The sequence below is a fragment of the Rhipicephalus microplus genome, chromosome X (genome assembly GCF_043290135.1).
Source record: "Rhipicephalus microplus isolate Deutch F79 chromosome X, USDA_Rmic, whole genome shotgun sequence".
NCBI lineage: Eukaryota > Metazoa > Arthropoda > Arachnida > Ixodida > Ixodidae > Rhipicephalus > Rhipicephalus microplus.
Window position 1 is genome coordinate 503,111,655 of NC_134710.1, and position 14,601 is coordinate 503,126,255.

Consider the following 14,601-nt stretch of genomic DNA (forward strand, 5'->3'; position numbering starts at 1 on the left):
AAGGTATGTAGGGGCATACCTTACCCCACTTGCCCATTTCAAGACACGTGCACCTCCCTGGCCACTCTTTTGAAAACCTACAGGTCACATTACTAGAATCTGGTTTCTGCACAAGTTATGATAGAGAAGCCCGTGAATCATTCCTCATCTATAAGTTCAACGCCGTCGCATCTGGTCTGAACGAAAACGTAGGAAAACTTAGTTGCCTATCTGCGTAACCTGTATCACCCTGTCTATCTTTTTTCAACCTTACTCAGCAAGTCGCACTACATTGGCTGTATCCGTTGATTACGTAGTAGCTTTGTAACGTCTTTGTCATTTTTATTAGTATTTTATAGTTTTTTTTCTTTTTTTTCTTGCTTTTACCGGTCGGACCCCTCTTCATGGTATGTGCTTTATCTTTTAAGCGTTTCATATTTTATTTGTAAACAACGCGCTCGCGCATGGTAGCAATATCTTTTTACTCGTAGATTAGGTGCCCTTCATATTGTGTGACTTGCATATATATATATATATATGCCAATATATCGCCTTTCATGCCGGTTTTCACATTTGTATCTTACTGATATGCACATGTATATAAACAGCACTCGTGCCATAAAATGTATTCTGATGAAGGCCGGACCCACGGCCGAAACGTTAATAAAATAACTTCGCACGTGCGTCTTCTTTCCTATACGATTATCTATATATATATATATATATATATATATATATATATTTATATATATATATATGTAGGAAAGAAGCGTATACCTAAGGGTTTGTTTTTTCGTGTTTTGGCACAATAATAATAAGATCTAACAGACAAACAATAATGCCAAGAAATGTATAGGGGAAGTTATGAGAACCAATGTATTATAAATAATAATTAAGAAATGTGGATGAAAAATAACTTGCTGTGAACAGAAATCGAACCTACGACCTTCGAATAACGTGTTCGATGCTCTACCACTGAGCTATCACGGCGGCTATCCATACGGCCACATTATGGGGTTTATATGTGAATATAAAGGTAGGACTGTCAGTCAGCGCCACCTGTAGCTATGGCGGTGAGCGCGGACTATATTTGATGAGCCTGTATGGCGTCACGAAGCACATGCACCTAATACGAGCTGGCAGCTGACCAATAGTGTCTCGTGTGCAACCTAACGGCACCAAGTCTGCCAGTACGAGACCCTCGGGAATGAATAGGGGAAAGAGGCGTATACATAAGTGCTCGTTTTTCCGTGTTTTGACACAATATTGATGAGATCTAACTGACAATAATGCCAAGGAATGCATGGGGGAGGTTCGGTTTCGAAGTTTTGATTTCTGTTCACGGCAAGTTTATTTTTCACCCACTTTTCTTAATTCTTACTTGCATTACATTGATTCTAATACCTTCCCCTATAGATTCCTTGGTTATATTGTCTGTTATATCTCAAAGATACATATATGGCATAGAAAGTGTATTCTTGAGAGCTTGTTTTTTTGTTTTTCCATGTTTGACACAATAACCATGAGATATAACAAACAATGATGCCGAGGGAAGTATAGAGGAAGTTAATAATACAAATGTAATGTAACTCTAAAGAAAGAAATGGGGGTAAAAAAATACTTGCCTTAAGCACGAACCGAACCTGCGACTTTTGAATAACGAGTTCGATGCTATACCATCAGAGCTACCACAGCGCCTATCCACAAGCCACTTTATTTGGTATATATGTGAAATAAACGTCGGATTGTCAGTCAGCGCCACCAGTAGCCTTGGCGGCGAGTGTGACATACTATTCACGACCTGTGTGGCGTCAGGCAGCACGCGAACTCATTACGAGCTCGCAGCTGTCAAGGAATCCCTCGTATACAACCTAAAGGCAAAAAGTGTGGCAGTAAGAGACTCTCGCGAATGATTAAAACAAGCGTATATTTGGGGCTAGTTTTCTTGCGCCTGACACAATAATTATGTGATCTAATAGAAAATATGGCCAAGAAAAGGTAACGGGCAGGTATTATGTAGAAATTTATTGTAAATGGGGAGAAAAAAAACTGAGTGAAAAGAAAACTTTTCTTGAGCAGGAACCCAACCTGCGACCTTCGAATAACACGTTCGATGCTCCACAACTGAGCTAGTGCAGTGGCAATCCCCCCAGCACATTAAATGGTATATATGTGGGTTAAAGAGGGGGTGTCAGTGAACGCCACCCGTAGCCATGGCGCCGAGTGTGGCACACTTTTTGTGAGCCTATTTTGCCTCATGTAGTGTGTGAGCTTATTACGAGCTGGACGCTGACCAATAATCCCTCGTTTACAACCTAAAGGCACCAAGTCTGTAAGTATGAGACACTGGGTAATGAAAGTAAAGAACTGCAGACTTAAGGGCTAGTTTGTTCGTGTTTTACATCAATAAAATGAGTCATAACAGAGAGTAGAGCCAAGGAATAGGGGTAGTTATTAGACCGAATTGTTATGTAATTGTGAAGAAAGAAGATTGAGCGAAAAGATAACTTGCCGTGGGCAGGAACCGAACCTGCGACCTTCGGAAAACACGTTCGATGCTCTACCATCTACGCTGCTGCGGCGGAAATCCGGCCGGCCACATTATTGAATGTATGTGGGAATTGAGCGTGGGAGCTTCAGTCAGCGCCCCCAGTAGCCATTGTGGCGAGTGTGGCGCACTCTTTTGAGCCTGTTTGGCGTAACGTAGAGCGTGAACTTATTGCGAGCTGGCAGCTGACCGAAATTCCCTCGTATGCGACCTAACTAATCTGCACAAAGTCTGCCAGTACGAGACCCTTGCTAATTAATTGATGAAAGAAATGTGTATTTAGGGGATTGTTCTTCCGTGTTTCACACCATATATGAAGATATAAAGGGAAATCTTGTCAAGGAAAGTATAAGGGATGTCGTTACACCTAATTGTAATGCAATTGTGAAGAAAAAATTGAGTGAGAAGATAGCTTGACGTTGGCAGGAACCAAACCTGCGACCTTCGAATAACGTGTTCGACGCTCTACCACCTGAGCTACCATGGTGGCTAACCTCATGTGACTTTATTGGGTGCATCATCATCATCAACATCATCAACATCATCATCAGCATCATCATCACCATCTACATCAGCAGCAGCAGCAGTAGCAGCAGCGTGACTACGTACACTGCAGAACAATGGCATTTCCCATGTTCCACCAGTTAACCCGGTACTGTGCTTGCTGTTGTTAATTTATACCCGCAAACTTCTTAATCTCATCTGCCCATCTTACCTTCTGTCTCCCCCTAACGCGCTTGCCTTCTCTGGGAATCTAGTTAGTTACCCTTAATGACCAGCGGTTATCCTCTCTATGCGCTACATGCCCGGCCCATTTCCATTTCCTCTTCTTCATTTCAACTATGATGTTCTTAACCCCCGTTTCTTCCCTAATCCACTCTGCTTTCTTCTTGTCTCTTAAGGTTACACCAACCATTTTTCTTTCCATTGCTCGCTGTGTCGTCCTCAATTCAAGCTGAACCCTGTTTGTAAGTCTCCAGGTTTGTCCTCCGTAGCTAAGTACCGGCAAGATACAGCTGTTATATACCTTTCTCTTGGGGGATAGTGGCAATCTACCTGTCATAATTTTAAAGTGCTTACCAATTGTGCTCCCCCCCCCCATTCTTGTTCTTCTGGGTGATTCCAGGAGAGATCGACACGGGTCCAAAAGTTGATATTTTAGATTTCATTTAGTATTTTATATTTCGTGCACCTCTCACCAGGTAGCCCGAAAGTCAACTTCGTTTTATGATTAACGGCATAACTTACGAGAAAAAAAAAATATCGAACTTCACCAACATGGAGGCATCAATTTTGTCACCTGTTATTTTCGAAAATGGCAGATGCTATAAAAAAGACAAATATTTTTGTTTCAAGAACGATATTTTTTACCTGAAATGCATGTCGAATGAACAATGAAATCACACGGTTTCAAGTTCGTAGACCTTAAAAGATTAGCTTTTAAAAATGTCTAATTTTGTGACAGTTTGAAAGAAGTTACGTATTCCCCATTTTTTTTCCGAAAGTAATGCAAGCAGCGTTTTCAAAATTGACACGTTTTAGGGATATAGTGTTCTCATTAGGTACCTAAATTATCATTGCCGTATTGCAAATGTAAATTTTTATATAGTGCCTCAAAATTCTCATATTAGCAAAAGTGTACTCCACTGAAATATAAATAATAAAAAAACCCGCCTTCGATTTTTCTTAAAATCTCGTAAATTGACAACCGAAGGCCATCATACAGTAATATAAAAACATGTTGGATTATTTGTTTTTAACGACAATATTCATGGTACGAATCAGAGCTTTTCAAGAATGCGCTGATAAGTGGAGAAATATAAAAATCAGAACGGAAAAGCGGCAAGAAGCTTCAATCGCGAGTAAACGTGACCGCATTTGGAGAAGAAAGGCTGTTCTAGCAGATCGGAGTAACTATTTTGAACACGATATTCTACAGTATCAAAATTCACTCATATATCTAGAGCACTGAGACTTCTAATATGTGGTGCCTCTCCATTACTGGCACACAGATGGACCTGCTGTGACGGCCGTGGGTTTGCAACACGTTGGGTAAGAGAAATGAATGTTGCATGATTTCATAAACGATTCATAACAAACTTTTATCATTTGGGGCACGAAGACTGCCGCATTAGACTGAAGAACACGCGTTAGGGCATGTTGTCGTCCGTCGTTTCCTCTACAATTGAATTGCTGTGCGCCGCATCTCGGAGGCAATGCTTCAGATCATATGGTTCAAAGTAGGGACAAAGATTACGCCTCCCGTAATTTTATCGACAAAAACATTGTTAAATTTATTTTAACGTACTATACTTCAGTTTTGCATTCGCACTGTGGATACTTGCGCACGCTGTTTTACGTCTGCTCTCATTAAAGGTGAGAGACATAGGAACAGACGACAGATAGATCACTTTTGTGCTTCTGGTTTCACGCATAGTTGCATTGCCAGTAATTTGAGCCTCAAGGAGCGTGGCGATGGCTGACCACTTCAGCCGGGATAGAGTTTTTTGTTCAGATTACCTCATGTTGCATAAAAAGAAAATACCTTATCAAACAAACTTCCGCAAGGTCAAAGACATCGGCCTGTTCTCCCTCCAGAAGCTTTTGCCGAAAGCTACCTGCCATGCACATAACCAAGACCGCGTCTGCCAGAATAGCTTCAGATGCCTCAGAGATATGCTGTCTTCGTCTAATGGCTTCTCGGCTGAAACAGCGGATGAGTTTTTGCCGGAAGTCAGAAGTCAAGAATGCAGAAGTCAAGAGCGGGGCGTTAACACGCCTGGAGCATTGTTGCATATGCGACCGCAGAAGCTGCATGCGCAAAATAGCAAAGTTCATGCAGAGCCAAGACAACTTAGTAGCAATTCTACAGTAACCGTGAAATGCCACCGTAACGTGTGTAACCTCCACTTTCAACCATCAGATCTAAAATGCAGTGAGTGTGCCCAGTGATTCAAGAACTTCAAGCAAGCCTATGAAGCGTGTTTTTCGTATCAAGAGCACATGCGTTTGTTGACACTGTTGCCGAGCGATATAGAGCGCCGAAAACTCCAAGCGCTCATACCAAAATTGTCAGCTTACATGACATACAGATCCCGACGCTGGCGCGCAAAACACGGGATATGGTTAGCACCAAATGCGGTAAAAAGGACACGGCTGAACCCAATGGACGTCCAGGCAGCTATAGCTTACTACTCCAAAGATGAGTATAGCTGCTCTCGGCAGAGTCCCAACAAAAAAGATGTAGTATCTGTTATCATTGACGGAAAAAAGGAGCTTGTTTCGAAAAGGTTTATGACGCGTTCGGTGCACGAGGCTTACCGTCTCTCAAGAGAAGCTAATCCGAACACGTCGATTGGGCTCTAAAGTTTCATTCACTGAGGCCGAAGTGGGTTCTTCTTGCACCACACCAAGAAGGGTGCCTTTGTATATACTGTGCTAATGCCACGGAATATGTTTCTGCCCTAAAGACATCACCGATGGTGCCTACACGGTGGACTTCTTGAAAGAACTATGTCTTTGCAGCTCCCCTACATGTGATTGTTTTTTAGGCTATTGTTACTATTGTGCTAAGAAGGACGCTCTGACAGCCACATATTTAGGAATCCCAGAAGATATGGAGGTAGCCTATTCAGTATGGGAAAATGGCGATCTAGTAAAAAAAAAACAGCCCCGGCAAGTGCTTTTCTGCGAGAGCTAAGCCTATGGTTCGTGAAGCGGATTACCCATGATTACATAAGATACACTCAAGAATCAGCAATACGCCAGGCGAAAGAAAACCCAGAAAAAGAATCTTGCATTTTTCACTTTGATTTTGCCGAAAATTGGACAGCCATTTTACCGAATGAGGTACAGTCGTATCACTGGCACAAAAGACAGGTGTCTATATTCACGTGTGTCGTCACAAGGAAGCACTCAATTCAAAGTTTCGCCGTCATCAGTGATGACACATGCCATGATGCTGTACATGCCTGTTTTGCTCTACAAATAATCCACAACTATGCGAAGGAACAACTTAAGCCTGACACGCATGTTACATATGTTTCTGATAGTGCATGCAGTCACTTCAAAAACAGGTACCAGTTGCTCGAGTTATGGCAAAAAGATCATATATCAACAAAGTGAATTTTTTCGGTCACAGGACACGGCAAGAACTCTTGTGACGGCGTTGGTGGCCTACTAAAGCATCAGGCTACGCTCTACAATCTCAGAGCGGCAAGCTCAGCTGTGAATATGTCAGCATCTCAAATGGTGGCGCAAATGAGCGCGAAGCTTAAGAATGTCAAGCTGCTGTGTGGAAATGCAGACGAGGTAAAAACATTTCGTCAGTTTAAGAAGAGCCAGTGGAAATTGTTGCCACGTGTTCCAGGCATACGTTCTTGGCATGTTTGGCCAAGCACATCTGAGGGCACTGGTCGTGGTCGTGTTTTGTTAGCATCACGTACTGCTAAATGTGATCCGCAAAAGATGCAGCCATTTTGATCGCATCTCTTGTTTCAAGCAGTCACCACCAAAATACCAGTGAGGGTACTTCAAGCGCATATGCTTTTTCTAGTGAGACCCAACACTTGCGTTGAAACATTGTCATGTTTGAGTTTATCTGCAAATATAGACAGATGTTTTGCAACTGAGTTACAGTGTCGAAGATTTCCTCCATTAGAGCTGTGTTATCAGGAGCATAAATGCGCCTTCATGGGTTCGTATTTGCCACAGTGCTAAAACAGCCTTTCTTCACCAAATGCGGTCACGTTAACTCGCGTTTGAAGCTTATTGCCGCTTTTCCGTTCCGATTTCTAGATTTCTAAACTTATCAGTGCATTCTCGAAAAGCTCTGATTTGTACCACGAATATTGTCGCTAAAACAAAATAATGCAACATGTTTTTCTATATTACTGTATGATGGCATTCGGTTGTCTGTTTACGAGATTTTAAGAAAAATCGAAGATGGAGTTTTTTATTATTCAAATTTCAATGGAGTACACTTTTGCCAATATGAGAAATTTGAGGCAATATATAAAAATTTACAATTGCCCTACGGCAGCAATAATTTAAGTACCTAATGAACACACTATATCCTAAAACGTATCAAGTTTGAAAATGTTGCTTGCATTACTTTCGGAGCAAAAAAAAGGGGAATACGTAACTTACTTTAAACTGTCGCAAAACTAGGCATTTTTAAAAGCCATTTTCTTAAGGTCTACAAACTTGAAACCGTATGAATTCATTCTTAATTAGAGATGCATTTCAGGTAAAAAATATCTTCCTTGAAACAAAAATATTTGTCTTTTTATAGCATCTGCAATTGTCGAAAATGACAGGTGACGAAATTGGTGCTTCCTTGTTGGTGAAGTTTGATATTTTTTTTCTCGTAATATATGCTGTTAATCATAAAACGAAGTTCACTTTCGGGCTACCTGGTGAGAGGTGCCCGAAATATAAAATACTCATTGAAATCTAAAATATCAACTTTTGGACCCGTGTCGATCTCTCGTGGAATCACCCTTCTAGTTACTTCAATCGGCTCCGCAGTTATTACCTGCCCTAAATAGACATAGTCTTTTACAACTTGAAGTGCACTGTTACCTATCTCGAAGCGCTGCTCTCTTGCAAGGTTGTTGTACATTACTTTCGTTTTCTGCAGATTAATTTTAAGACCCACATTTCTGCTCTCCTTGTCCAATTCCGTAATCATGAGTTGCAATTCTTCCCCGGAGTTACTCAGCAATGCAATGTCATCGACGAAGCACAGGTCACTAAGGTACTCTTCATTAACTCATATCCCTAACTATTCCCATTCTAGGCTGCTAAAAACTTCCTGTAAGCATGCAGTAAATAGCACTGGAGAGATTGTGTCCCCCTGCCTTAGATCCTTCTTAATTGGTATTCTGTTGCTTTTTTTATGAAGCAATATGGCAGCAGTTGATCTCCTGTAGATTTCATCTAGGATGTTTATATATAATTCATCGACGCCCTGATTCCGCAGTGCCTGCATGACAGCTGATATTTCTACTGAATCAAACGCCTTCTCGTAGTCCATCAAGGCTATGTATTGTGGTTGGTTATATTTTGAGGTTATATTTGGGTATATAAGGGTTTAAACTTGGGGGTGTCTGTCAGCACCACCAGTTCTCAACGAGTGCCACATTGTTCATCGTAAGACTTCTGTGTTCACCCACCTAGTCATTGCCACATGAAACACTTTAAACATGCTCTCGGTAGTATGTCCGCAATGTACGTCACCGCTGATCACGGAAATTGAGATGTTATTATACGCAGCGTCACCTACGCCTACAATACCACGCCTCTGAGCACTAAGAGTTTTTTACCCTTTCAATCAACACAATGCTTTCATGGAAGCCGGATAAAACTCAGGGGGACACTATTAAGATTACCGCCAGACTTGCTGAAGACTCGCAAGATGTCTTTATTACCCACGACCACGAGTGGCACAAGGGCGTTCACGTGGACGCCTCCGCTTTGGCGCCCACGCCCTGGAGCGCTCACATGAATCTCGATTGTTACCACTGCAACTGGCCTCTCTTAAAAACTACGGCTTAAATACCGTGCAGTCGAACGCGTATGCCTAGCAGACTACCTGATCGACGACGCCGAACTGTTTTCAGACATATGGGGTTCAGGACGCAACTTTGACAACGTGGAACGTCTAAAGACCTACCCCCACCCACTCATAGCGACAACCTGTTAGGCCGCCGGGTTGCCCCCTTTTCGTACCCGATATTGTTGTAGTAAAGCCTTGTAACTATGCAACGTGTGACCCTGTCCAGCGCCTTCAACAAGGTAATTTTCTTGAGCTACTTTTTTAATAACACTCGTGCTGGAAGTCCGTTCTCTGGTTCGACTGTCGGCCTAGCGAATCGTCGGCGAGTGCAGTTGCAAACATATTTAACATTACTAACTACTCCTTCCTCACTCGCCAGTCAGATACTATCCGCGCGTCTCACTCTCAATATATATCATCGATGCAGTGTCATCACATTACACATAAGGTAAAACACGGCCTCTCTAATGAGTGTCGCTATACGTGGATGTTTATTCCATATTGTAACTTCGAGTTTTCTTCGTTACCATTCATGTTTTACTCTGATAGGTTGGTATTGCAGCAATGTTCCTAAATATATGTGCGTTTTTAGAATGTATCGTATCGGCACGTGTGCGCTTTCATATGCGCACACAGCACCTTTGTTTTTATCAAAACTCACACCCCCTTTTGCACTCTTCCTGTAGCAGTATATTAACCGCTCGTAATAAAATACGGCGTTCACTCTTTTGTTTCTGTCCCTATGCGATATTTCGGCAGCCCAGAAGCCGATGCATAGGGTCAAAAGTGGGATGCATGACCACTAGGCCAAAAGCAGGAAAATGCCTGAAAGATGGACGACCTCAAGCCACCGAAACCACTGTGCTTATCCGGAGACGGCGGAAGGCACTGGAAGACTTTCATATAACAGTTTGAGCTGTTTATAAAGCAACCTGTCCTGACAAGTCAAGATTTGAGGAAGAAAAAAACAGTGATCCTGCTGAGCATCGCTGGCCAAGAAGCTTTTGAAATGTATGACAACTTTTCGTTTGTTGAGGAAAAGTACAAGCATGATTACAAGAGAGTAGTCACAAAGTTTGAGTCATAATGCGTGAAAAAGAAAAACGAAATCCACGAAAGGTATGTGTTCAGAACACGTCTAAAAGCAGAGGCGGTACCTTTCGAACAATTTGTATGAGATATCAAGTCGCATGCGGCTCATTGCAACTTTGGTCTTCTGACAGATGACATGGTGCGTGATCAGATCGTGTTTGGTACGAATATGCCACAACTGCGTGAGAAAGTGCTTAGGGATAAAGGACTGAACTTAGAAAAAGCCATAAGTATGTGCAAGGTGGTGAAGACAGCAGTTCGTCAGAACGACGTTTGGAAGAAAGGAAAAGCAGGCGAAGGCCACGAATCAGGCACAGTATCGTCAAGAGGTACACCCACATTGACGAAGACTTTACGAGATGAAGGAAAAACCAAGCCTTACAACGAGAGCAAGGAAGAGTCGGAAATAATCGTGATGACAAGACACGGCCCCACAATGTTGGAGCGTTACCGGTCTGGCCGACCTCACGCTCCAAGGCAATGTCAAGCGTATGGCAAGAAGTGTAACCAGTGCAAATAGCCAAACCACTTTGCCTCATGCTGCAATAGTAGAGCTGACATCAAAAGAATACACCAAGTGGACGATGAGTTTGAAGTCTTGGACGTAATTGTAACCAGTGTTGGTCACGACTGCGCCTGGATGGTTAATATCAAAGTAAGGGGCCAGGATGTAAAATTCAAGGTTGACACCACAGCCCAAGCAAATCTGATGTCATTGTCTCTGTATCGCTAGTTAAGCATTCAAGCTTTTCAGCTTTGTGGGGCTATCCTGCACTCCTACGAAGGAAGCATTATCAAGCAATGCAGAACATTTTCAACACTGGTGGTAATGAATAACAAGCAGTTCTCGGTAGAGTTTTTTTGTCGTCCTAAAGGGCCACCAAGCCATCCTCAGCTTGGAAGCCTGTTACCGCTTTGGTCTAATCTAACGCACCATCGAAAGTGTAACCACGAGTCCCGCAAGTGATGTGAACCCTAACTTCACGGAGCTGTCTAGCGGAACCGGATGCCTTCGGCAGAACCAGAGTATTGTGCTTCACGACGATGCGCTGCCTTTCGTTCAACCGGCACGAAGAGTTTCCCTCTCCCTCCAATAGCCACTTCGCACCGAGTTGACCAAGATGAAACAATAGGGCATAATCAAGAAAGTCAGCTGCCCCACGAACTTGGTGAGTCCATTAGCTATAGTAAGAAAAAAAGGATGGTAAGCTCAGAATTTGTTTACACCCTGAAGAAATCAAAAGAGAACAAAAAGAAAACACTATCAAATGCTATGACCGGATGACATTGAAGCAGAACTGACAGGCACTCATTTTTTTCTCGCCTTGGTGCAACTGCAGGGTTCCATCAAATTCTTCTCAACGAGGAATCGTTAAAGCTGTGAACTTTTTCCACCCAGTTCACAAGGTACCGTTTCCTTCGGCTACCCTTCGGCACAGCTTCAACAAGCGAGGTTTTTCAGCAAGAATTGAACGAAATTTTTAATAGCCGGCCTTGTGTTCAGGTGTGTGTTTATGATGTGCTTGTATGGAAAACCCCAAAATAAGGGCATGATCAGCGCCTAGAAGACACGTTGAAGGCGGCTATGAATGCAAGACTCACATTTAACCCTGGAAAGTGTGTGCTCTTCATGGAAGAAATTAAGTTTCTAGATGACATCATTGGAAGTAATGGAATCAAACCACCTTCTTCCCTGCTTGCCAATGTATTCTTACCAGCATCGCGTAACAGCATCGCGGAACAGCATCACGAAACAAACAAGCCGTTCAGAGAAGGCTCGGCGTGATTAACTATTTTGGCAAATATGCATCTAGTGTAACGCAGGGAACTATAGTTTTGTGCTCTTTTTTGAAGCGTGATACACCGTTTGAATGGACGCCTGACCAAAAACGCAAATGGCGAGTTTACCTGCAAATCATTGAGTGCAGCCCCACTTTTAGCAGTTTTTGACCCAAACAGAGCCACGAAGGTCACAAAAGATGTCAAAGGGCGGCGTAGGTTCAGCCCTGTTGCCGCTACACGATGTTGGTTGGAGGGCAGTAGCCTATGCTTCTAAAGCCTTAACAACATGCGAGCAGCAATACTCCCAAATAGAAAAGGAAGCACTCCCGTTAGTATTCGACTGCGAAAGTTTTCACCACATCGTTTATGGTCGTTCAGCGACACAGAAAGTGAACAAGACGACGTTGTGGTCTTGGCCGCCATATTTTGGACAAAGACGCCATATTTTGGCAACAAAGAAAAACCCCAGTGGAGAGGTATCATCCAGTGACACTGACGACGAGCTTGGTGATGAGCAAGTTTTTTCCACGACGTCATCAGGGGCCACTCCCGCACAAAGAGCACTCACAAGAAGCCAACCGCCACCTGAACTACGGAGATCCCAAAGACAGTCGAGACCACCAGAGCGGCTATCGTTAGGCGATAATTTTAAACAAATACACACATGATGACCCAGCTTCAACAACCATCTTTGAGAAAGGGAGATGTATTGCATCGGCACGTGTGCGCTTTCATACGTGCAAACAGCACTTTTGTGCCCCGCCGCGGTGGTGTAGTGGCTATGGTACTCGGCTGCTGACCAGCAGGTCGCGGGTTCAAATGCCGGCTGCGGCGGCTGCATTTCCGATGGAGGCGGAAATGTCGTAGGCCCGTGTGCTATGATTTGCGTGCACGTTAAAGAACCCCAGGTGGTCAAAATTTCCGGAGTCCTTCACTACGGCGTCTCTCATAATCATATAGTGGTTTTGGGACGTTAAACCCCACAAATCAGTCAAACAGCACTTTTGTTGCTACCGAAACTCACACTCCCTTTTGCCCTCTCCTACAGTAGTATATTAACCACAGTCATTATCCAGATGTGTTCACTCTTTTGTTGCTGTTCCGCTGTGTTATTTCGGCAGCCCAGGGGCCGATATATTTGGATACCCGTAAGCTACAGTTGAATTAATATTGCGATTGCTTGCAACTTAATGTAAAATCCTGCTGAATATTGTAATGTAACTGAAGAGTTCAAAGTTATAGTAATAACAACCATTTCTTGGGTTTAACGTGCGGAACCCACATAATGATTGTGAGAGAAGCTTTATTGGAGGGCTTTAAAAATTTCGACCACTTGGGCTTCTTTAACTTGCACCTAAATCTAAGTTCAGGGTAAAAAAATATTTTTGTCTCCATCGAAAACGCGGCAGCCGCAGCTGTGGTTCAATCCTCTGACCTGCGCGTGAGCAGCCGAGTGCCTCAACCATTACACCATTGTGCCGGGTAGAAGTTCAAACCAAGCTTTATCTAGCGTAATTCTGATGAACTCCTAAACTTTTTGGTCACCACAATCATTTGCTATTAGGCGGTATAAAATATTCCTATATGAAAAGATGAATGTTACAGATTATTATTACACGATGACTGTGTTATGCCATCTTCTTGATTCTGGTAGTATGCTAACACGAAGGGGCAACATGGTGCGGTGCATTCTGAAAGCTTTTAAAAGCTTACTTGTAGACTTCAGCGAAGGCTTGGGCTGCCTGCTGGGACATTATGTCGGTCAGCTGTGAAAAGTTTGTGACCCGGGGTAGGCCGCAGAACTCGCGCCAGTCGTTGTAGCTCGGTATGCCGTGGTCCCGACCACGCTGGACGTTCAGGGCGGCCAAATCGGTTCCGAAAGGGAAGCCAGGTGGCTCAAACAGATGGCTGGTCAACTGCGTGTATGCAATTATGTCGAGACAAGTTACAACAGTTTTTGGTCGCAGAAATTTTGTGTTCCGCGAAGTTCAGTGTTTGGGGGCCTTCTTTTTATGATATACACTTGCCTTCTTGCATTTTCCGAAACTGGCAGAGGATCTTGTATTTTTATGAAAATAACTTGTAATTACTACGTAACTGTTCCCCAGTCTGACCTAAACACCGTCTGTTTATTGTGCAAGGTTTGAGAAATGCAAAGTAAAAAGAACTAAATGTAAAATATGTGAGTAGTTATTTGGACAACAATGCTCATTGTCGGCAGGCTAAATAGCATACCATTGAAACCTGTGTCATTGTTAGTACCACTTCTTTCCTAACCTGCAAAAAAAGATAACATCTATTATAAGAAATAACATAGCATGAATAGGTACAATTGTCGTCATTTTGCGAGATCGTATTTCTTAAATCTTGTCTTACCTATATCACCAAGTAGACGTGATCTTAAATATGCTGAATCAGCATGGGACCTTTTTTGTTTGTAGCACGCAGTCTAAATAGTCCGGAACAATTCCATTTCCTTTATTGCGCTAGTGATGTTGCACCGGCAGCAAAAAAGCATTCACATCTATTCTAAATATATCTTCTCTAAAACTAATGCCGTGAATACACCGTTGAGCTCTTTTTCACACGCTCTACCGCATTTGTACAACAAATGAGGTTTATCCCAATATTGTTCCAACAG

The 14,601-nt window shown here is 42.9% G+C and overlaps 1 protein-coding gene across 2 annotated transcripts in view; it reads right to left on the minus strand.

The window, feature by feature from the left end:
* Positions 1–14,601, minus strand: part of LOC119160735 (chorion peroxidase) — a 1,158,638-nt gene that overhangs the window by 164,764 nt on the left and 979,273 nt on the right. For both annotated transcript variants that reach the window (XM_075881050.1, XM_037412942.2), the window contains one exon: positions 13,674–13,876. In XM_075881050.1, coding sequence (XP_075737165.1) covers positions 13,674–13,876 — 203 coding nt within the window. The remainder of the gene's footprint in view (positions 1–13,673; positions 13,877–14,601) is intronic.